Consider the following 24919-nt stretch of genomic DNA (forward strand, 5'->3'; position numbering starts at 1 on the left):
GAAGCCATTGCTTTTTGGCTCATATTTCTTAGCATTCAGTTGCATCTGTTCATTTTATTGGTCTGTGGAAGGATACAGTGCTTGACAGTAATGTTCACATTTTGCAGGTCACCTCCATATCAAATACCTAGATAAATTATTCAGATTAAGCTAACTCTGCTCTGTCCCATGAGCACCCCCATAACACATTGCTGTGTGGCCAATTAAATACCTGAGCCCCAAGTAACATGGCTGTATTGTTGTAGTTGCACATAACTAACTGCATTGCCCCTCCAGTTACATCGTTATGTGACCCATTACACTTCTTATTACAGTTACATTGTTCTGTAACCAAAAGTGTTCAAAATAATAATAATAGCTTGTTCCAACTAATAGCAGTGAGTTCAACTAGTGAGGTCATTCATTCTGTGAAAAACAGGTGTCAATTATGGCCCTTATTTAAAGAGATTGTTCAACTATAAGTTAACTTTTAGTATGTTACAGCATGGCTAATTCTAAGCAACTTTTCAATTTGTCTTCATTATTTATTTTTTTATAGTATTTAAAGCATTTCCCTTTTTCTTCTAACTCTTTCCAGCTTTCAAATGCGGGTCGCTGACCTCCATCTAAAAAACAAATCCTCTGTTTAAGGTTACAAATGTATAGTTATTGCTACTTTATACTACGCATATTTCTATTCAGACCTCTCCTATTATTCCAGTCTCTTATTCAAATCAATGCATTATAAATATTTTGAGCTTTATCCTCGTTTCCCTGCTATTATTCTGAACACAACTGTATGTATACGCGTGTGTGTGTATATATTATATTGTAGACACACGCACAGATACATGTATAATAAAGACATACATACTAAAGCTGTCTAAAAGTAAAACAATTTGACACAGAATGAACATTTATTGAGTGTTTGGTACATTGGTCTGGAATATAACACGTGTAAACTGGTAAACAGAGGAAACTGCAGAATTTCAACAGCAGAAAAATTAAAACCATAGACATAACCACAGTATGTGAACTAATATAAGAGGGTTATTCATGTTGCTCCCTCCCTTTAAATATAAGGAACAGAATAAAATGTAACAAAAACAACATATTTTTGGCTTTTATAGAAAAGGACAGGAGAGAGAGTGAATCACAGAGTGCAAGATGCCAATGCCCATAAAAGACAGCCAACAGTATGTCACCCCAAATAGATGGGGGTAAATCACTTTGTAGAAACTCACCAGACATGAAGCAGCTTTTACAAAAATCAGAAGACATGAATGTATTTTAAAGGTGGTGTTTAAGACCTGCTGAGAATGTCAAAGAGTTATTAGATTTAGCATTGGCTTCTAAACTTGAACTTGATGGTGCGTCAGATACTGACCAGCCTTAGATTTATATTGTTCAGTCGCTTCCTGCTGAAAAGCAGGAAGTAGTATTCTGGCTATTATGTTACACATCCAGTCACTCCAGCCTTTATACATTACATTTTTGGCTAACTAACTATATTAGAAACATTTTTTTATTTTGCACAGCCTATTTACCCAGTTTTTATTTTTAAACTGAACAATTCCTTTAAAGGCACCAAGTCTGCATATTCTACTGGGCAAGATACTATAAGACAAACAAAATATGCGTGGTCTAGGAATGAAACATTCTTTTTCCTGCTCTGGAGGCACAATTGGCATTAGCTATGGGGGATCTTTGGGTTACCTATAGTACATTCAAGGACTGAACCTGATATGCAAGTGACCTTTTTTCATCCCATCTATGTAACTATGACACAGTTCTAGGGAGGGTTGAAAGTAAAATGTTAAGCAGCTGACTGGAGTTCGCTACTTGGCCAATATTGAACTTGAGAATTAAATTTATAGCCATTCTGTTGTGTATTCTCAGCAGCTAAAATAAGACAATGGCACAGATGAGCCAATGGCAGAGAGATGTAACTGAGAGCTGGAGAGCCATTAATTGAACATTTAGACAAGTCTGGCGTTAAAAACCACTGTGGAATGAAGCAGAATATATATACCGTAGGCAGATACCTTCCCAGTAACCTATACAGTAATTTAGCCAGTAGATAAATGGCTACACATGAAACTGCTTCCCACACATCTAAACATAGTGAAGTGAGCCAAGAAACTGGTCAGAATATACAGTAGTTCACACTTTAGGAATGTTTCACACTTATATAGGAATGATTGTACTTCCAATATGAAGATTGCCTTCACCCATATCTGTCATTATCTTGTGGCTGAGATAATAAGTTGCTTTTTTCAATATAAAATGACAAATTGTCACAAAGTAAAAAAAAAGAAAAGATACAAAATGCTTAAAATATGTAAACAAGAAGCTTTAAAATGCTATGAACTACAATGTTTTGCAGGGGTCTGTAACATCTGTGAGAGACACTATAGAGCCTTGTACTCGGGAATTGTGTATATTAAGTCGAATATTTCCACCTATCACTTCTTAATTCTTGCAGTTCACAAAAGGGACAAGGAATGTGCAGAGTAAAAAATACTGATTTGGTATTGAGGTAAAGCAGCATAAAAGTATATATGTGTGATGGATGGTTATTCATTAAGCATTTCTATATAACTGCAAATAAGCAATACAAAAAAGTTTAAGTGGTACTTCTGAACAGGGTATAAATAGCCATTGTGTATCCTATAAAGCAGGGGTCCCCAAACTTTTTTGGACCGGGGGGGGGGTCGGCATGGGGTTGGCAGCAAATTTGGACGCGCTGGCATAAAATTTGGCGTGCCTCGTTTTTGCGCACTGGGCTCAGCGACCCAGGGCAGGAGTGTCCGCGGCCTGGCGTTTGGGGACTCCTGCTTTAAAGCATTAACTATGTGTAAGTTGCCTTTAGGTTTAAAATAGAGCATTAGAGGCACTGCTTAGGTGTCTGTACAAGTGGCACGAGTATCATTAAGCACATTCAGCTAGAAAGCTTTAATTAAATGCAGAATAAAGCAGGCACCACAGATGTCCTTCCTTGACCTCCAAAGATTTGGGAGATTGGATTGGATAGGACAGAAGCATTGCCAGGCTGGGAGCTCTCCCTCAAAATGTTTCACAGAACCAAATTAGACACTCGTTCTTTCAGGATCCACATCATACCTGTTAAAAGAAAGTGTTTGAGATCAGATACCAGTCTTAATGAAAACAAATACAGGCATGGGATCCGTTATCCAAAAAGCTCCGAAATACGGAATGGCCGTCTCCCACAGACTCCATTATAATGAAATAATCAAATTTTTTAAATATGATTTCATTTTTCGCTGTGATAATAAATCAGTACTTGGTACTTGATCCAAACTAAGATATAATTAATCCTTATTGGAAGCAAAACCAGCCTTTTGGTTTTATTAATATTTACATCATTTTCTAGTAGACTTAAGGTATAAAGATCCAAATTACGGAAAGAGCCTTTATCCTGTCCCATTCCTGTACTAGGATGATACAGTATTTCACAAAAGAAAAACATTAATATTAGCACTGAAGTATATTAATACTTTTAAGTTCTGAGATTGCAACATCAGTAAATATAATAATATACCTTAGAAATAGGCAAGGGTCATAGAACTAAGGAAGATGGAGAATTGTCCCTAAAATGTTTTTGTTGATAGCCCAATAGCACCTTGCATTGTAAATTGAGTCTTTTTTTTTTTTTTTAAGTTTTTATTTTTGCATTTTTTTAATAACAAATCATACAAAAACAGACATGAAAATAATAAAGGACATAAATATTGAAAGCGGAACCATCAGTCAAAGTACCCTCTCATACAAAACACAATATTAGTGAGTGTCTTCATATTCCAACCAAGCGCCCCAAATTGGGGCAAACCCTAGTTATATAAACTAATTTTTGCTAAGGCAAGATATTGTTAACCTGTCCCATCCAGAAAGCAACGGTCGGGGGGGGGGTTCAATTGATTTCCAATGTAAAAGGATAGATTTTTTTTGCATAGTATAAAAGTTGTAGATAGCAAAGTTTGACCGTAAACTTCAAACCCAAATTGTCCATTACTCCCAAAAGACAAACCAATGGGGTTCTGAAACGTGGGACACCCAAGATTAGGGAGGTGTGTTGCAGAACTCCCTCCCAAAACCCTTGAATTCTCGGGCATTCCCAGAATACATGTATAACCTTCTACCAACTACCTCCTGGTTACATTTGTTGCATTGATCTGAAACCATAGGATATAGTTTTGCAAGTCTATATGGTGTGAGGTACACTCTGTTCAGAAACTTACTGTATTTTGAATATACCTGTCTCTGACAGATATGGTAATATCTGGGACTTGTCTCAGTGCAGGTGTGGTAATTGGTAAGTGCCTTGAAGGCTCTGGAATTGCTTCAAGTCCCCATTCACTACAATATCATTCAAGGTTTTAACTCCCCTACTAGCCCAGCAACTTACATATGGTAGATTCCTGAAGTGTGGGAGATCTCTGTTCCCCCAAAGAGGCATCCAACAGGACCACACAGGTCTTGCCTGTGACTCTTTAGTGCTTTTTGGAACACTTCCACTACTGTAGCCATTGGTGTAGTAATTGAGCAACGTAATGAGGTTCCCCTATATAGTAATTTAGCCAGAGCCACCAATGAGCCCATGTTCACAGCTTCAAGCATAGTGGAAGGGTTGTTGGACTGTGGAGCTATCCACCAATGAGCATAGGTAAGTTGGCTGGCTAAAAAGTATGACCTGAGATTGGGCAAAGCAAGGCCCCCACCAGTTGTGGGCGCCTGTAGGGTTCTAAAGCCCATCCGTGGATGTTGTAAATTGCATCTTTAATTGTCTTAAATTCTCCTATCCTTATGATCATCTGCTGCAAATTCAGGGCTCATGCCTTCTGTTCTATGTCTGATCTTTCTTAACCTGTGTTCAGATTATTTGTATAGAAGAACAGAAGGAGTTGGCACACATAACTTGCATATTTATTGTTGGTGCTCTTGCGGAGTTTGGACATATGAAGCCCAGATGCTTGACTTGACTTACAGTTTACAGCTTTGATGTCTAATCGACAATTTTCCAGTCAATTCTGACACAACAACTTCCTAAATCAGTTAGGAATGCTGGGAATGATAGTATATTACCAGGTGAAATACTTTTTTGGACAAGTCTAGGCTATAGGTGGGTCAAAGGCACAGCTGTATAAGGTAAGAAGACAACTAAGACTTAAATCTACTTACCATCCATTCTGTCCTGTTGCTAGGTCCACATCAGAGAGGTCAATCAGGACCTGGGAAGAGAGTAAGATGCGTGAAATTAGGATAGGGAGTAGCTACTATAGCTAGGAGCCTGTCTGTGTAAAAAAAATGTTAGTGTAGGATATTAATCAATAAGGGTGTTTTAGTGAATGAGTCCCTCTGAGGATAGGAGAACAGAACAAACTGAACACAAAGGAGACCTAAATAGACAGACAAACAAACACTGCAGGAGAGTGAAACATAAGCCAACATATCTGGTAAGTAATGATAGATGCACACGCTTCACCTTTCCAAGCAGCTCCTTCTCCCTTGACATAAACGATACACTGTTCTTTACGGATATCTCAAGTTTCCTTTTTTGGGCCTCTTCTAGTGACATTTCCCATTCAAATCTGCAAGAAATAAAATAAAATGTTCAATTCCAAAATTAAAAATTTGAAAAAACTCTCTCCTTGAAGAGTAACTCTAAAGCATCGAGAACATAATTTTTTGATTTGCACAAATAATAAATTCTTCTCCAAACATTCAACTGAATACCAAACCCTCATTTGCATGCTAAATTTAGATGAAAAAAAAAACTCACTCACATATGTCACATATGTCCAGTCGTATGACTTTTAGGTTTCCGATTTGGTCTGGCTACGCACAATAGATTCAGCCAAATCTGAATCCAGCAAAAGCTTTAACCCCCCAAACCGTGCATAGTTCATATACCCAGGCACTCCCCCCCCCCCAAGAGACCCTTTGCCACTGAATAAGAGGTGGCAGCCTAAAGTACAGTATAATATAGAGGAGTTCCTTTTTACGGTTTTGATTAACCTGGGACTAAAAGATTGTGGCTGTTAAAGTTATACAGCTGGTATTGAGCTGGTATTGAGTTGGTATTGAGTTAAGGAGGCATAACCAAATATTCACACACAAAGAGGATGCAGAATCCAGTGACATGAATAAACGGGAGCTGCGGGTGTTGATGAAAGAGGTTTCAGTATTTCCAGCTCAGGATATAAAGTTATTTTAAGGCTACTGACACACGAAGCATGTTTTCTGCCTGCCTTGAAACACAGGGTAATCCTGTCTGGTCTGCCTCTATGGATTGGATGCATAAAAATACTACTGTCCTTTTCTTCACCTGTGTCTCTAAGCAGGAAGAGAATATGCAGAGTGTGTGACACTAGCCTAAGGCTAATGTCACAGGCAGTGGTTTCTCAGATCCTATATGTCTACATGTGCAGTGACAGGAATGCAATAAAACTTCATTAGTACAAGGCATGGACTTTGGCCTGAAAAATGCTCAGATGGCACAGATGAGACAATGGCAGGCAGATGTAACCGAGTGCTGGACAGCCATAAATTCAACACACTTGGGGTGTCTGCTCCTTCGAAGATGAGGTGCACAATCAATTTGAGTGAAATAAATGATGAATGGATCAACACACTCTTGTAAAGATGAATCAAGTGTTATTATTTCAACACAACATTGTCCAGAACAGATTCAAGGGATGCATTGCATATAGCACAGACTTTGGCCTGAAAACGCTTAAGTGTGAATTTTCAACAGAAAACCATTGAATGAAGTGCTATGACATTAGCCATTAGCCTGAAAGCTATTTTCCAGTACTCACTTTTCATTAAACTCAGGATTGTGGGTGCGTTTCTTCACACTGGTTTTTCTTTTTGTTGATCGAGATTTGTCTGGAAGCAAGATGACTGAAAGATAAAGATCTGGCGGCTCTTTGGCAGACATGCAGAGATTTCTGTAAGTAAAGAGACCATAAAGCAATATAGTTAGACCAAACAGATTAGTGTAAAAAATAATGTAGGCACACTTATATTAGAGACCAAGGCCAAGGCTAATTTCAATTTAAATCTACAAGACATAAAATAAAATGTTAAAATCCAAATTGAACCAATTTTAAAAAATACACAAAATTCCTGATTGTGGTATAAGGGCTGCATCCACGCGGAGACTCCTGTATCTAAAATCATTCTGCATTAAAAGGTTTCCAAGAGTTTGGCAATTAGTGATGGGTACAATTTTTTCCCCCAGGGTTCATGCAACTATATCATCAAAATTATGTTTAGGTATTTAATATTTTTAATTTTAAATTTTTATTAAAAATTAAATGATCTGATTCATGCCAGTGCTTTATTTACTAAATGTCTTAATGCAGGTATGAGGGGTGGCCCTCTCCAATGCATGGCAATTCTTCCTGCTACAAAAGAGTATAGATTAACACCCTTTTCTCCCATAGTTTGCTGCAATAGTAAGGAGACAGATTGTATGTGAAATAACCTGCAGAAAAACAGGTTGTCTACCTATATGGTTACAATATTAGTCCAGTTGTTGCTATAATGTGACGGGTAAAAGTTAGGTGCAGGAATATTTCTGCAGGGAGGTGCAAAGTCAGGTTATCTACCCATAACCTGAAGCAAAGTGGGAATTTATTATTCCTAATATTAGAAAACAGGGTGTTCATATGAAACAGTTGAAAATAATGAGCACCTGGTATTCCAAACTAGTGGTTCAGAACAGAAAGAAGCACAACTCCTAGCATCACCAGTTCTTTGGCTAGGCACTGTACTGACCGGAGGTCATATATTTTGACATTCCTTATGGACCTTATATGTTTACTGGCCAAATACAGGATTGCGTCTAATGTAAGTATGGTTGGTATACCTGCATTTGGATACAATAGCCACCAGTCTGCCATCCTTTGCAGGGCAATACAGGGTCAAACATAATTGACCAAATTGTGAGGCAATGGGCTCCATGTCACTGTAAGGAGAGAGGAAGAGTGCAGTAATTATAGGACTTGGATAGATTAAAATATTCCCATTCCCTTATTCTTCAATATTAAAACAAATCAGAGACTTTTAAATGAGCCCATGTGAACAATTCCAGCATTGCCATACTGTACTTTGAAAGCTTTACTCACTGACAGCCCTCCAGCTCTCCTCTTATCTCATCCTACAACTTTGGGACTCGATATGTGCTCCGATATTGAAGGAGACCATCCTTGTCTGAAACCTGCAGTCTATGGTTGGCTGATCTCCATTTAGCATAGGCACTTTAAGCATTTTCTGTTGCCCAACCCAGTGTACATTATGATTTGGGCTTCTGTACCAGCCCAAAGCAACCACAGCCCTTTAGCAGTAAAGTATAGTTGGTGGAACAGACCAAGGTAGACGCAGAGCTTTGCTGCAAAAAATCCTTTTATTGACACAACATGTTTCGAACAAAAATGCCCTTTGTCAAGTGACACTTGACAAAGGGCATTTTTGCTCGAAACATGTTGTGTCAATAAAAGGATTTTTTGCAGCAAAGCTCTGCGTCTAGCATCAGCTTATATTACAGACCAACCTATTATCTGCTTGATAATTTGTGACGACCCCTACGTTTAGCTTCTCAACAGTTGTTCAGAGCCCACTGAGCATGTGAGTGTTGCAGACACATTTCAAGATGGTGACCCCCTGTGACAAGTTTGAAGTCCTGGATCATTGCTGCTATTAAGAAGCTGAAACTTTTGGCTGGTGCAATAAGTTCAGTATATAAAATATGGCATTTTGAGTAATATTTATTTTTAGTGTTCAGTTCTCCTTTAAAGCAGGATGAGGTAAAGGTAAACATAACAATGTGCTTATGTCCTCACGTTAGAATCATTCTAAAACCCTGTAGATGCATAAGGTAAAAAGTAAATTGCTTTTATAGAGTTCACGAAAGTTAAAAGTGACTTCTACTATCTTCATAATTATGTATTAAAATGCATCACTAAGCACCAATGATAACATTCATGTGTGTATCTGATAAATATAATTTACAGTATGGACCACAGGAAAGTTACAACATTGAAGATTATAACAATATATTAAACACATTGTTAAATGAGGATCATTAACACAGAAAGAGTCAGGGTTAGAGACTGAGGGTGATTCTATTTAAACTGACTGCAATGCTTCAGCTGAAGACATGTTTTGAACTAAAATGGTCTAAGGTGATTTAAACGACAATACATTATATATCTTTGGGTAATTTGTTTTAGAAATTACCCCAAGATGTCCATATTAGTCCCTGACTCATCCTTACCTGTTTGTAAGCTGCTGCCTCTGACGGAGCTCCCCCTCTGTAGACTGTCTATTGAGGCTAAAGTCTTCCACTGTAGGCTGGCTGTTATCCACTTCTGATTCTTTATGTGGGCTGGGAGAAACCAAAACCTAAGGTCCAAATAAAACTATTCAGTTCTATGTAGGAAAAGGTTCAAAGGCTGGGTTTTTTTGTTCTTTATTTTTTATAAAACACCATACAATAGTTACTAATTAACTGATTCAGTTGTGTGAGTATCTGGGAACCTAAACACTTAAAAATGATACTATAATAGGGGGACACCAGTGTTAGTAGAAATGCTTTCAATTGGTAAAGCCAAGATAGCATCTAGTGTTTTTGATATTTTTACCACTGGGGAATAAAAAAAGTTACTATAGGTATGGTATCTGTTATCAGGAAACCTGCTATCCAGAAAGCTCAGGATTACAAAAAGGCAGTCTCCCATAGACAAGGAATGAACACTAAACAAGCAACTGATCACATAAAATTATACTGTATTAGTTGAAATAAAATTAGTCGCCACACTATTATTAACTAAAGACAAGTTGGTTATATTGTACATACAGATAGAAATTGCATGCTATTTGTATTAAAGTGTGAATATGAATGTATTACCCTCATCTGTAATCTCATGAGAATTTCACTGTGAGCCCCAGTGGTACTCAATGGGAACCATCCATCCATGGTAAGATCTTCTTTATTTAGGAGATCCAAAAGAGGTATAGTGAGGGAACCCAGGGAGCCTTTACCCTCATCCCGAATCTGCCAAAACCATTTGAGTCAGTAAGTAGGATAGGGACAGTAGACAGCAACCAGAGTAGGATTAAAATGAAACTTTCTACTCACCATAAGCTCCAGTTCCTCACTATGAGGAGTTTTCAGGAGAAACACAAAGCTTTCTTCCCATGCTGGTGCAATTGTTTTTTGAACAACCTGGGAAAATAATTATAAAAACACAATCAATCAAAAATGAAAAAAAAAATCCCCTGATTAGTAAATGAGTGAATCTGTTTGCTTCACTGAAACTAGTGAAAAGCTTTGAAGTCAGTATTTTCTTGTAGTCCGTTTTTTTGTGTGCAAAATACATTGAAGGCAATGAGGGTTTGTTTAACTGTGACTTCTATTTTTGCACAAAATACTCTGGAGTCAATGGGCATCTTTTTACAGCAACTAGATCTGTGCAAAATATATTGGGGTCAGTGGACTATTTCTGCAGCGATATTTTGCTGCATTTAGCTCGAAACTGCATTTAAATGTTATGTACTATCCTGACACTACAGGAATAATTTAGTGTAAAGTTTAGGGGGACACTGCAAAATTAACTGCCACTTCCCCATTTAAAAAAAAAACATAACATCTCTCTTTAAATGGAAAATGAATTAAGTATGTGCAAGGCAGGAGACAATATCCCATCACAACACTCTTCTTATGGTTGGGTTGCTGTACCGTAGGTCAGACACAGATAAGCCGTTATTTGTACCTTGGTCTTGTATACATCTTTCCTCAGTTTTAATTCTGCACTTGGTGATGGATTTTTGTCTCCTTTCCGCATCTGTTGCATAAAACCAAAAATGATTAAACATGGGGAAGTCACTGAGATGTAAGTAAAGGATGAGAGATAAAAAAATGTGTTAGGAGAATTACAGGTTTAGTGTTTCTGATGACAATGGAGCGATAAAAAAACCCAAATCAGTGCAATGTGTTACACAAAACCAAAAAATAAGAAAATAAAAGTATGGAGCAACTATAACATATTACTAAACCTTTAAAAAGGGACTCAGCAACATGTTTAGGTAAACACGTCACAGTCTGGATAGAAGTATAGGTTAAAACATTCATTGCTATAAGAACATGAGGACACAATTGTCTTATGAGAATCTATCTGACAATAGAGTCCTGCACGGAACCAATATCCAAGACCTGGAAAAGATCCAAACCTGCAGCCTGCGACCCAAACCGCAACCCGCATATTTACACACTTTGATCCACTACCCAACCTGGACCCACAACTGCCTTATACGCAACCTGACCCACAACTCACTGACCATCAAACAGGAAGTGATGTTGCTGCAAACCAGAAGTGACATCATCAAAAGTGGGCGGGACAGAAACAAGTTTTGTAAAATTTTAAAAGGAGTAAAATATAGACAATATAAGATAGGAAATGTAGATAAGACCCGCAACCCGACCCGCAACACGCAGACCTGCATCTATACCTGCACCTGAAAATCTTACCGTCATTCCGCAGGGTTACCCCGCTTTTTTTGTGGGTAACCTGCGGATACTTGACCCGCTGCAGGACTCTATCTGGCAATATTAGCAGGGCAATTATCCCTTCAGCTTAAATATATTATTGGTTTCAAATTTTTGGAGGTGTAAAATGAAGCAAGCTAAACTCTAAAAACAAATGATTTGTCTCAATCATCAATAGCCTGCGCAGGCAGGAAGTAAAAATGACAATGTAGGAAAAGGTACAGAAACATAAAGCTAGTAGCATGTATTTATTTAATTCAAACCCATTCCTCCATGATCCACAACCTTTAAACAGTCCGCCAGAGAACATAATAAATAACAAGACTGAAATACTGGTATAGGATCCATTATCGGAAAGCTCTGAAGTATGGGCAGGCGGTTGTCACTGTCTCCATTTTAAGCAAATAATTCATATTTTACAAAATGAATTCCATTTTTCACTGTAACAAGATACAGAGAATGGTGAAAGACTAAGGCAAAAAACTGTGCGACAGTCTCACCTGCAGGCCACTGGCTCTTTCTATAAAAACAAAGAGAAGAGCTGCAGAAAAGTTATCACTGTGGGCTGGCTGAGACAGGCTGTTCAACATCAGTACCTGCAAAACAAACAATTTAGCCACACAAAGAGAAAATACAAAAATAATGTTTCCTGAAGCAGCATGTAAAAAGGAAGGTGGATATTACCTGATCAATCTGGGCAGAGTCAGCAACGAGTGATAGACATTCCAATTTGACGTGGAGTTTGCCAGATTTTACTTTCTCTAACACGAGCCACTAAAGGAGCACAAAGAACCACAGCTCAAAAAGAATCCTCGTGTATGTGATAAAGTACAAGTATTCCAGTTCGTAAACATTAAAAAAAACAACAACATACGAGGAAAGTGAGGTTTCAATACTCTGCTTACTTTAGTAGAAGTAGAGAGCTGGAAGGAGAAGTAGAGCAATGCTCAAATCTACACAACTAGCCCAGCCTCCAGAGCTAATAGATGATAAGGAGCTGTATCTACAAAGGTGGCAGTGATACATTTTCTCAAAATAATTACTGAAGTTACAGGCCCAGAAGACATGGAGTTTATCCCAAGTAAATCGGCTGGCATCAAAACTTGCCAGTTCTTCACAAACTTGCTACTACCTGATAAATCCCGATAAGGCAGGTGCAGATGCCACAGCATCTTTGGAAAAAAATAAAACCTTTAATTTATTTGAGGGGCTCTATCTCCTTCACAGGCTTTGAATCATAAACCAATATCTCCAGCTGAGGAAGAAAGCACTGAACTTTGAAGATGTACGTATTGATTAAGCATATCAAGACAATTAGTCCAGTTTCTCCAGACAAGAGACAACTTTGGCTGTCCTTCTGGTTTAAAATTTACATGGTATGTAGTCTCAGAACTTGTAAACATCAAATTTATTGCCACAGATAAGCAGGCAAATCCAGGAAGGCTACAAATATATTTAGGAGTGGTAGGGTGTTTCAGGGAGATTTTTTTACAGTATGGAAGATATAATGCATTAGCTTGAAAACCATATGATCCAGGCTGTAAAAAGTGTTTGATGTACACTGTCTGTCTCTGCTATCATCTGTAGTCTTGTGTGTATCTCCTGCATTGCTTTGTGCTTTCATGTGGCTTGTACTTGCAAGCTGAGAGCAATGCAACAAACAGAACACTGAATCTCTCACTAGTTTGATTGGTGGGACCTTGATATAAGGTTCTTTGGTGGAGCCCTAGTCTTACACTGGAACACAATGCCAGTTAAATGTTCCTCAAAGCCCCAACCTGGGCCAACCATATGGGCCAAATGTCTTGATTCTCTGATTGGTCTTTCACCAGTTTAAATAATGGAAAAGTATAAGTACATCTACACTAGCTTACCAGAAATCACAGCCCATATGTACAAATTTGGACCACCCTGTGTGTAGCCCACAAGTCTGCCCACTTGCCCAACATCTTGATATAAAAGGACTCTGCTACAGTTTCTCATTTCTTGCTGTCACAACAGTTATTAACAAGATGTATAAAAGGATTGAGAGTTTAACAGACCAGCTTACATATTGTCTTTAACACTAAATTATCTCTCCTACATTTATGTACATCCTTGAAGCATGATTCAAATTGGTTACTCTTACCTCATCAATGAATTTCTGTTTCACCACATCCTTCACGCTAATTTTACAGCTAGCCATATGTAACAAAAAAAATTAAATTGTAAAAACCACAATGGAAAGGTCTGTGAATCACTTCATATTGCAGGTTTCTGTGTTATTTCAATGAAGAACACATATATATATATGAGATTAACTGAATACATTAGGGGAATACCCTGGGAGTTTTCCCTGCCAAGAATGGAGACATTTATGGGAACAAGCCTACCAGGTTCACAGAACCATGGTAAAATAATGGAAAATAAAGCTAGCCATAAACTAGCTAATAAAATCTGCCAACTAAGTCAGCATCTTATTGGCCAGTGAAAATGCCCAAATCTCCTGTTTTGAAAATTCTGCCAGTCTAGTTTCCATAGACCAGTTATCCCCAACCAATAGCTTGTGAGCAACATGTTGCTCTCCAATCCCTTGGATGTTGCTCCCAGTGGCCTCAAAGCAGGTGCTTATTTTTGAATTCCAGGCTTGAAGGGAAGTTTTAATTGTATAAAAACCATGTGTACTGCCAAACAGAGCCTCAATCTAGGATTACAATCCACATAGGGGCTACCAAATGGCCAACCACAGCACTTATTTAGCACCCCAAGAACATTTTTCATGCTAGTGTTGCGCCCCAACTCCTTTTACTTCTGAATGTGGCTAAAGGGTTCAAAAGGTTGGGGATCCCTGTCATAGACCCTTCTGCATGATACAATTAATTTGGCCCAGTGGGTGGGTGGCCAAACTGAGCCGAGATCTGATCTTTTGGTAATCTCATTGCATGAACCGCCCTTTTTAGTTCATACTATCTCCATTTGGCAATACCTAGAAAACTAAAAAACTGAGGTATGATGATCCTAAAATAACATTTAATACATTCCATCTTACCATGGAATCATCTTAACAATTTTTTTTAAAAAGCATCAGTTTATAAAGCTGCTCTTCTGCCGATTTCTGCACTTTTTTAAACGAGCAAACAGATTCAATTTGGAAATCTGACATGGGGCTTGACATGATGTCCATTTCCCAGATGCCCCCAACCATGTGACTTTTACTGCTGCACTGCAAGTTGGAGTGATATCACCACACAAAAGTGATTCCATCCTAAAGTGCTGGCTCTTTCTCAAAGCTCAGAATCAGGCACAATGTACTGAGATAGCTGTCTCCAACCCAATATTACAGCTACAAAATGTACATTTATTGGTTCAAGAAAAAACAATTTAAATGGCAGAGTGAATTATTTGCAATGTAAACAATGTAAAATCATAAGTAAACCATTAAAATCATGACAGAATCCCTTTGAAATATTTTGCCAGCTCAATACTACTTATCCTAGGAAAAACTGGATTACTTAAAGGGATTCTATTTTTATGATGTAGTTTACTGTAAGTTACACTGTTTTCACTGCAAATAATTCACTCTACAATATAAAATTTCTTTCCTAAACCAGCAAGTATATATTTTTTGTAATATTGTTGTTTAGGCAGCTATCTCAGGTCATTTTGCCTGGTCATGTGCTTGCAGAAAGAGCCAGCACTTTAGGATGGAACTGCTTTCTGGCAGGCTGTTGTGTCTCCTACTCAATGTAACTGAATGTGTCTCAGTGGGACCTTGATTTTACTATTGAGTGTGGTTCTTAGATCTACCAAGCAGCTGTTATCTTGTGTTAGGGAGCTGCTATCTGGTTACCGTCTCATTGTTCAGTTGTTAGGCTCTTGGGGGGGGGGGTAATATCACTCCAACTTGCAGTACAGTCACATGACTGGGGGCAGCTGGGAAACTGACAATATGTCTAGCCCCATGTCAGATTTCAAAATTAAATATAAAAAAATATGTTTGCTCTTTTGAGAAATGGATTTCAGTGCAGAATTCTGCTGGAGCAGCACTATTAACTGATGCGTTTTTAAAAAAAAAACATTTTTCTGATGACAGTACCCCTTTAACAGAAGAACAAATTAAAATCTCATATTAAAAGGAACTGTGGAATGTTGATCTTGGCGGGTTTTGTGTGCAGACATCTGATGCCGTCATCCCATATCTTGGCCACATTTTTAAGTCATGTAGTTTAACATTTAAAAACATAAATACAAGCTTGTAACACTTTAACTCTGCCTGTTTATAAAATTGATATTGATTTCAATAAGGATGCATTATATTTTAGTTTAGATTAAGTACAATGTACCGTTTTATTATTATAGAGAAAAAGAAAATAATTTTAAAAATGTATTATTTGGATAAAATTGAGTCTATGGGAGATGGCCTTTCCAGAATTCTGAGCTTTCTGGATAAAGGGTTTATGGATAACAGATCCCATACCTGCATATATATTTTTTAATTCAATCTATATTTTAAAATGCACCAATGTGTCTTTTATGTTGGAGCAACTTGTAGGGATAAACCTTCACACAGCTTACTCCTTTTAACTGGATATCATAAAGTGAATCAGGAAGTCAAAATACAACATTACAGTTATTATCTATAGAACGGTCACATTGATTGTTTTAAGCTTTAGGGCAATGTATTTTTTATAATGAAACAATGCTATTGCCATAAGCAAATAAAAACAATGGAGTTGATTTACATCTGCTTATTCTTAAAGGGACAAGTAAGAAAGACTGTAAATCACCAAAAATACTGACCTTCCCAAAAAGTCATCTTTGTCCACATCTTTATCAAACACATCAAACATAAGGTCCTGCCCTGGGACATCAGTAACCAGTATCTGTGAATGATGATAGATAGTTTAAAGAAGGTCATGTGTTGTTTTTGGCACACTTCATTATATCTGCTAATGTTGTCATGTTTGCAGTTCCATCAGGCCCCCTCCCACTTGATGACAATGTAAACACAATATAGAACTATATTGTTTATTTCTTATTGCAACCGATTGTAAATCTTGTTGGAACTACCTACTTTTATTTTCAGTTTACATGTTAGATTGCCAGCCTGAAAGCATACAAGGGGCCAACAATAATACGGCACCTTGTATTTCCAATCATTTCTCCAAACAGATTGACTGACAAGGTGCATCAATGGATAACATCTTCAAGCCAAATTCCCAAACCAATTTATTGGTTGGAACAGGTGGGTCACGATACATTCACCAATGTTTGTATGTAATAGGTATGTGTAAGGCCAGCTTAAGAGAAGATGATAAAAGACCTACCCAACTCGTCCTTCAATACATTAAACCACAAATATTTATATATTCATAAGTATTAGAAAAAATGTTTTTAGGTGCAGAAAAGCAGCAGCAATCCATGTAACTAATATTTACACAAGTGATTTTTAGTGCACCTGTGGGTACAGAAAAAAAAAAGTAAGATCATACCATTTTTACTGGTTTAGTCTCCAGCTGTAGCTGGATACTATGTAGATCAAAAATACTTTAAAATGTAATATAAAGAAAATAAAATATATCCGTTTACGGTGTTAAAGGATCCTGTAAACCACCATGGGAAGCAATTTGTGAATTTCCTTGAGCAAAAATAATTTGGTGACAAGATGCCATGTATATATAAATGAAGATGAATACCGATCCCAACCAGGTGGTTTGCAAAATATTAGAATTTCAGACAGACATGGTATTAAACCTAATGGCAGTGGTTGGATAGGTCAGAGGGCAGCAAGGAGAGACTCGAGGCTGTGGTATGCCAGCAGAGCTGTGTTGTTGTTTAACCATGTCTTGCAGTCTTATGCTCATGTACCTTGGCAGAGAGAAAGTGCAAAAGGGGTAGATTTATCAAAAATGAGTTTAGAGCTCACCACAAAAACTCACCCACTTTCTATTCATCCCTATGGAATTTTTAGAATCATATATATGACACATTGACAAAAAATCCACTTCTAAAAATCCCATAGTAATGAATAGAAAGTGGATGAGTTTTTCCTGTGGTGAACTCTACAATCATACTTTGATACTGTAAGTCTGCCTCTAAACGTCTATCAGTGGCAGTGTAACCTCAACAGGACTTAGTTTACTATAAATGGCACCTGTTTGGGGCTGCAGCAAATATTCACACAGCAGAAAGCCTCGGCTCCAAATTATGCACTGCTACCATTATTTAAGAACTATGGTTAAAAGAGCTTTAAAGAAATTGTCTAAAAGTGTTACCTCAAAAGCTTGATTCCAGCACGGATTTAAGTTATTCTCCACAACGCGTGTGCGTACTTTTTTCCCTCCACTGGAAAGAACTGTATAGGGATCAGACTTCCCTTTAACCAAACCTCCCATTAGGTTATCTTTGGCGATCAAGTTTTCTGCTTCCAGTATGAAGATTCTAAGCAATTTCTGCAAATAATATGTACATAAGAAAAAAAACACCAGGACAATAGCCTAATTTCTAAACCATTACCAGTGAACCAATGCAAATGAATGTGAGAACTTAACACTGCTTAATGTCAGTGCACAGGGCAGCTGTATGCATCTTTTGTGAACACCCAATACATCATATTCACCTTCAAAATAGGTGTAGATCATAAGCCTGAACTTTTATTACATACAAAACAATAAAGCAACTTTGTGCATAGACAATAGGGAGCAGTTATGTAGTGCTCAACTGGAGTGATTTCTCCACAGAGAATCCGCTGCCCTGGTGCTCTTCCACTTCTGCTCTTCCTGCACCCAGAAGCATGGTTTCAGCTTGGGTACAGGCAGATGCAGCAGATTTTGGCGCCGATACTAAACATTTTGCTCCAAATTCACCCACAGTTAGAAAGCCAGCGGTGCAGCAGGGAAGCAGATTCTCCACCTGTTGAGAATCCACTTTCATAAGGATCATCTGGCCCTAGCCTACATATATACAGATGTTATACTTTGTGTCCAAAAAATAAGATAAAAATGGAAAACTCTTGATGTCTTTCTTGAACTGCCATGCTGATCATTATGGACTGACCCACCGTCTTGCTAAGAAAACAAAGAACATTCTAAACCCGCATAGTATTAGCATACTCTATTAGCCTAACTCAACTGATATGTTTGATCCCTTTGTGCATATATATATATATATTTCGTGTGTGTGTGTGTGTGTGTGTGTATATTGAGTATATATAAAAACTTAATGATTTATTGTTGCATAGTATTTGATACTATGCAACAATAAATCATTACGTTTTTAAACGGAGTGCTGGTCTGAAGATAAGTGGTATATACAAAAATCTCTCTCTCTCTCTCTCTCTCTTTAGATAGATAGATAGATAATACTATAAGCACAGGTGCATTTGTGTATTTATTTATACAAAGTGTGATATGTGATATTTAAGACAACTCTTTTGTAGATTTGTTGAAGTGGGAAAAAGCCATTTTCTCTTATTTACATTTTCCCAAAAGGAGATGAAGGAATGCAAAGGGCAGGCTACTGAACAAACTTTGTTTTGCAGATTCTTGGCAAAGTGTTTGCCCTTTGCAAGCCTCCTCTGTCTAAAAGCACATTCTGGAGATAAAAGTAGTTCCAACTTGAGTTTAAAAAAAAAACCCACACGGATTATAAACTGTAGGAAAATTATATTTCGGCACACTACAAAAGGTCCTTTCACATAAGAAAAATGTGCCATAGCCTCTTGCTTTCCTATAACATTGTATTAACAAATACATTACTCGCTACGCTACGGAATACTGAAAAAGCACCTCTTACAACTCCTACAAAAAAAAGTGTATATCTAGTAAATGCCGACATGGACACTTTTTGGCTGAAATAACCCTCCCAAAATAAAAAAACAAAAGAAAAACCAGGAAGGCATCATATTACTTCTGTAGCAAAGTTCTCAGGAACTGTAGTTTGGCTTGGTCTTGGGGGATTATCCACACTAGATCCTGCTTCCTCAGCAATTATGCTCTCCGGATCTGCAGTCACAAGGGTGTTTGCTGGATCTAGATACAGTATCTGCATGCAAGAGAAAACAGCATGAGCTCGGCTCCTTTGCATAATACAGGTATGGGATCAGTTATCCGGAAACCCATTATCCAGAAAGCTCAGAATTTCAGAAAGGTAGTCTCCCATAGACTCCATTATAATCAAATACATAAAAATGTTTTTCCTTTTGTCAATAATAATAAAACACTTGTACTTGATGGAACTAAGATATAATGAATCCTAATTGGAAACAAAACCAGCTTATTTGGTATATTTAATGTTAACATGATTTTCTAGTAGACAATGTATGAAGATCCAAACTATGAAAAGATCCATTATCTGGAAAACCCCAAGGTCCTGCACATTCTCTATAACAGTTCTCATACCTATACTGGTAAGTGAAAACAGCTTTTGAGTACACTTTACATGGATGTTTTCATATGTTCATAAATCATACACTTTTGCCAACTAACTGAATTGTTTCTACCTGCAGTGTTGGTAAATAAGCATACAATAAGTCTGTCTAGTTCTCAGAGACTTAAAAAAACAGATAGTCTTTCCAGAACTGGACAGTACCTACAAAACAAAAGATAGGTGATAATCCTAAATTATATACAAATATAAAATCTGAACCTCTAACTACAAGTATAACTCTAACTACAAGTTATTATTAATTTACCCGCATGACTAATTTCATGTAGATTCGGCTCCTAGATCCAGAGTTCTCCAGCTGAAACCACTGGTCTAATGTAAGATCATCAGCAGACAGGATCCGGGACAGAGGTATTGACAAAGAGCCCAGAGAGTGCTGACGATCATCATCTTTCACCTGAGCAAGAACAGATACCAACATGTCTATGAGTATGTGCCATATACACTACATCCAGAACAGAAGGAAAAAGTAAACAAAATAGGAATATAGCCCTTACCTGAATATCAAGGTCTTGAATGTTTGGATCACGTAAGAAGAAGCGGAATGGCTCTTCCCAAACCGGAGAGCTATTGCTAGGCACAGTCTGTGTGGAGCGATATAAAAATATTACTAGCTATGCACTAAATGCTGCATCTCAAGACAAAATAAAAACTAACTATGCAGTATGTAATTCATGTTTCTATAGGTCAGGCTCTGATATAAAATATAAACAGGTTGCTATGAAGAACAAAACATGGAAACTAGTGATCAAATCTGGACTGGGATTAAAAATAGTGGAATTTCAAGTACACAGAGGCCCAAATAGCCCCTCAGCAGCACACTAAATAGTGACTGTATATGGCAACTTACAGCAGTCTCTCTGGCATTTGCCAGAACTCACAGATTGCCAGTCTGGGCCTGCTAATGATGTGCAAAAAAATATTTGACCCACACAGTAACCCAACCCTACCTGGCCGCCCAATTTGTATACCAGTGCCTGCACTCTTATAAAAACAAGTGCCACCTAGTCACTTGCAGGGCTTGGAATGGAAAGGTAAACGTGGGAGAACATACAAGCCCAAGCTGAATCAAGCTTAGGACTCCAGAGCTGCAGGGAACACATGATACCCACTGAGCCTCCATTGAGCATTTTTTCAAAATCTTTATCACCTTCCATTTAGAATCCTATTAAACAATAGGATTTTAAATGTAAGATGAGAAAGATTTTTAAAGACTTCCAAGAAATACATCCCAATAAGACAAAAGGTTATTGCTTACTATTATTTGCTTAGCGGTCAGTTTGCTGCAGACTGAGGATAACCAAAATGTGACTGATGACTAATATTATGACATAATTCCTTTAATGTGGTGAACAGGAGGACAGCTTTGCAAACCAAAAAGCCCTACTGACTCTTCTTCTTGTTTCATAACAAAGGAAAACTAGACTGTAAATTAATACATTTATTTCAGACATTTCTAGTCTCATGACTGTAAACCCATGAATCTGACTGACCATTCCTCTCTGCATTGTGATTTCTTTCCATGTGACTTGTCATTTGAGGTAATTGTTAGTACACTTAGTTGTTAGTGGACTAACCATAGTAACAGATGAGGAGGGAAAAGGGAGGCGGCTAGAACACGAGTATGAGACCTACTAACAGAAGTCATCCCTTTAACCCAATCACAAAATGTTTATTTTAGTATATCACATAAACAAAAGCTGAATTAACATATGCGAATGAAACATGAACTTTAATGATGTGCGGGTCGAACTATATTTGACTTGCTTAGACCGTAACCTGCAGTAACTTAACAATACACACCAATTTAAATGCCATAAATAAAAGCTTCAAAAATACTACAGCAATGTAAACACCATATGTGCCAATGACATATTGCCAGTTACCTTACTCTCCTTTGTCATGTCCTGTATGGACAGTTGCACCATTGGGCTTGGTTCCTTGACATTCTTCTTAAGCTAAAATGATATATAAGAGTTACATTATAAGCTTTGATTATGTATTAAAGTAATTGTGTTAAAATGATTGGAATTAAAAAAAAAGCAGTAAAACCCCACACTTCCTTACTAACATTGATTGAGGTCTAATTATGATAATTTATAAAGTGCTTAATGCTATTATAATCACGTGCTCAGTTCCCAATCAATTTAGCACCAACATACAATTAATGACGTATACTATCAATTGTGCTATGTATAATAAATAGGGATGGGCGAATTTTTTCGCCCATAGACTTGTATGGCGTCGTGCGTAAAAATAAAAAGACAACATTTTTTTGACACCCATATACTTTACTGGGCATCGGCGACATTTTGGAATTTTTGGCAAAACGAAACTGGTCAAATTCGCCCATCCCTAATAATAAATTGATTGGTTAAAGTGCTTGTGCTATAGATACAGTGCTATGACTTCAAATAAATTTTGTCTACACACAATTAATAAATGATCTAAAAATTCATTATTCCTATATGGTTAAGTGCTAGTGCTGTAATTAAATTTCAAAGTGAGTTCATAATATTAAAAACTTTTAAATAAAGCGTCAGCAATTCATGAATAAAAGATAGGAATTGGAAAAAAGTGTAGAGGTGGCGTTGTCCCAAAGAAACTAGCTGCAATTTTCCCTGGGAAACCACATGTAGGAGAAAGGCAGGACACTGAAGACTGTGGTCTCAAAACTACATTTAACTTACTTGAGAAAGAGAGATCTAACTTTGCTATAAAACCAACAAATCCTCAGTGCCTTAGAATAAAATGAGAATCAAGAGACTGAATGCTGAGCTTGAAGCACTACAACTCCGTTAAAATTTCTATAGATCAGAGATTCAATTTGTAAAATTGGTGAAGGATTATTTTAAATAATAAACTTTTTAAAAAAAAGAGTTTTGAAGGCGAGCCAATTTTACAAATTACATTTACATCTTACAAATTTACATTTATTAAGCCTTCATTTCAGAGAATTTCAACAACCCCTCATAAAAATTTTTTGTTGTGCTCAATACATCCAACTATATAATTTAAGCATGTGAGCTTTGTTCTGAATATTAAGACTGCATATTTATAAACATCCTACTTACAGGAAGGTCCTGTGCCCGGTCTAAATAAACGATCAGGATTGCTGCGGAGGGTTCTTCTTGTGTTTTAGCAGTTATCTCTCTGTTGATCTCTAATATCTGAATTAAAAAAGTATCTAGTTGGCAAATGAACACTCAAAACATTTTTAGACAGAATACAGGGCCAATATCAGACCACTTACAAATATAAGTTAATGGAGGGCACTCCCAGTAGTAGAAAGAGAAAAAAAGCTCTTTTTTGAGAAATATGAGGTGCAGATATCCCAGGGATAACCCCACAGTCAGTTACCCAAAACCATATACAAGAATAGTCAATTTTACAAAGGCTATAGTGCCGAAATGTTGGGGTGTTCTCATCATTGGCAAGTGTATCTGCTCCCTGTGGTTTGTCCCTTTTTGCCTTGATCTTGTAACTTGATGGTTTGTATATATTTGTACTAATACTGTTGTGCATAATCTACCAGTTTGTCTGATGCATATTTGTTTGCTATACACTATATAAAAGAGAATTTTTAAAATACCACCTTTGTTTGCCAAGTATTATTTTCTTTATTGAGTGTGCATACCCTCTCTATTCCAATATCAGACCACTAACAGTGATCCAAAACAACCTGCAGAAAGGGGTGCGTCACTCTCCATTGCTAGATACCTAAGCTTAAAATGTAGCGCAGCTATTACTGACATGGAACACGCACATCAAACCAAGGCACAACTCCCGTGAGCTTGCACACCATACATGACAACCAGACACAGTTACGCCAACTCTGCTCTGCTACTCTGTACTCTCCGACCATCAATGCAAAGATTCATGGGATTTTTTGCAATGGGTGTGATGCGTGTCCCAGCAATAGTCGTACAATGGGGATCCGTCGCTTAGTCAATTGGACAGATTAAAAGATTTCTGTCAGCTACCGATAAGATCTCTGCATTGCTTATCTAACAATATAAATGGGCGATTGTCCCTACTATTTGTCAGACATAATTTTGTACAATTGCTGTCAGACAATTAATAGCCAGATCAGAGCCTAATTTGTGATATTTCCTACTTTCTTTCCCTTTGCACTCTAAAGGTCAAATAAATCTGTGAAACAGCGCTTCGCAAGGAACCTCAGGGAAAGACAACAGAAAGAAAATGAAAGGAATATAGTGTAGTAGATTATAGCCAATTTGGCCACCTCTTTGTGTGAGTAGTTAATTTTTTTTTAAACCCACTTCAGCATTCAGTATTTGAATTTTTCACCAATTGGACAGCGGGATAGAAACCTTCTGGAAACCTTAACCTTTTTCACTCTAAAGGTCAGAATGGTAGCAATTCTCATGGCAACTAACCCAGAAATGTTGTACATTATGTTTTGGGATTGTGTACCAGCCCAAGGCAACCACAGCCCTTTAGCAGTAAATATCTGTTCCTCAAAATATGCCCCAGTAGCTCCCCATTTTTTTTTCTGCTGATTCACTGCACATGCTCTGTGCTGCTGTCACTTACTGAATTTATGAACCAACTTCACAAGATACTAATAGTAATAGTGATACTAAGATACTAGATACTGTGGCTGAGATATCTTGTGAAAAGCTTGAAAGTATATTGGACATTACAATGTCCAATACACTTTCAAGCTTTTCACAAGATATCTCGGTGTTGCTGGTCTTTTTTTGAAATATATTTTTATTTATCTACATAATGTATTAGTAAATATACAGTATATCAGGTCAGAAATCAGTACAATTAGTTTTAGAATGTAACATCAGCTTATATGACCTAATTTCTGCTTAATGATTAACAATGAACCCTAAGCTTGGCTTCTCAACAGCCGCTCAAAGCACACTAAGCATGTGCATGTCACTGACACTCCTCTAACAAAATCCAAGATGA

The 24919-nt window shown here is 37.4% G+C and overlaps 1 protein-coding gene across 3 annotated transcripts in view; it reads right to left on the bottom strand.

Moving 5' to 3' along the window:
- Positions 1-877: 877 nt before the first annotated feature.
- The window catches only part of esyt1.S (extended synaptotagmin-like protein 1 S homeolog), a 55405-nt gene continuing 31363 nt past the window's right edge, over positions 878-24919 (bottom strand). For all 3 annotated transcript variants that reach the window (XM_018250015.2, XM_018250018.2, XM_018250016.2), the window contains exons 14-32: positions 23050-23145; positions 21862-21933; positions 20473-20559; positions 20223-20372; positions 19439-19573; positions 17806-17982; positions 16331-16413; positions 13680-13728; positions 12236-12325; positions 12052-12147; positions 10779-10850; positions 10145-10231; positions 9914-10060; positions 9281-9408; positions 7874-7972; positions 6819-6950; positions 5483-5588; positions 5179-5228; positions 878-3102 (exon numbers count right to left, since the gene is read on the bottom strand). In XM_018250015.2, coding sequence (XP_018105504.1) covers positions 3069-3102; positions 5179-5228; positions 5483-5588; positions 6819-6950; positions 7874-7972; positions 9281-9408; positions 9914-10060; positions 10145-10231; positions 10779-10850; positions 12052-12147; positions 12236-12325; positions 13680-13728; positions 16331-16413; positions 17806-17982; positions 19439-19573; positions 20223-20372; positions 20473-20559; positions 21862-21933; positions 23050-23145 — 1890 coding nt within the window. In that variant the 3' untranslated portion in view covers positions 878-3068. The remainder of the gene's footprint in view (positions 3103-5178; positions 5229-5482; positions 5589-6818; positions 6951-7873; positions 7973-9280; positions 9409-9913; positions 10061-10144; positions 10232-10778; positions 10851-12051; positions 12148-12235; positions 12326-13679; positions 13729-16330; positions 16414-17805; positions 17983-19438; positions 19574-20222; positions 20373-20472; positions 20560-21861; positions 21934-23049; positions 23146-24919) is intronic.

Source organism: Xenopus laevis, chromosome 2S (assembly GCF_017654675.1).
Source record: "Xenopus laevis strain J_2021 chromosome 2S, Xenopus_laevis_v10.1, whole genome shotgun sequence".
NCBI lineage: Eukaryota > Metazoa > Chordata > Amphibia > Anura > Pipidae > Xenopus > Xenopus laevis.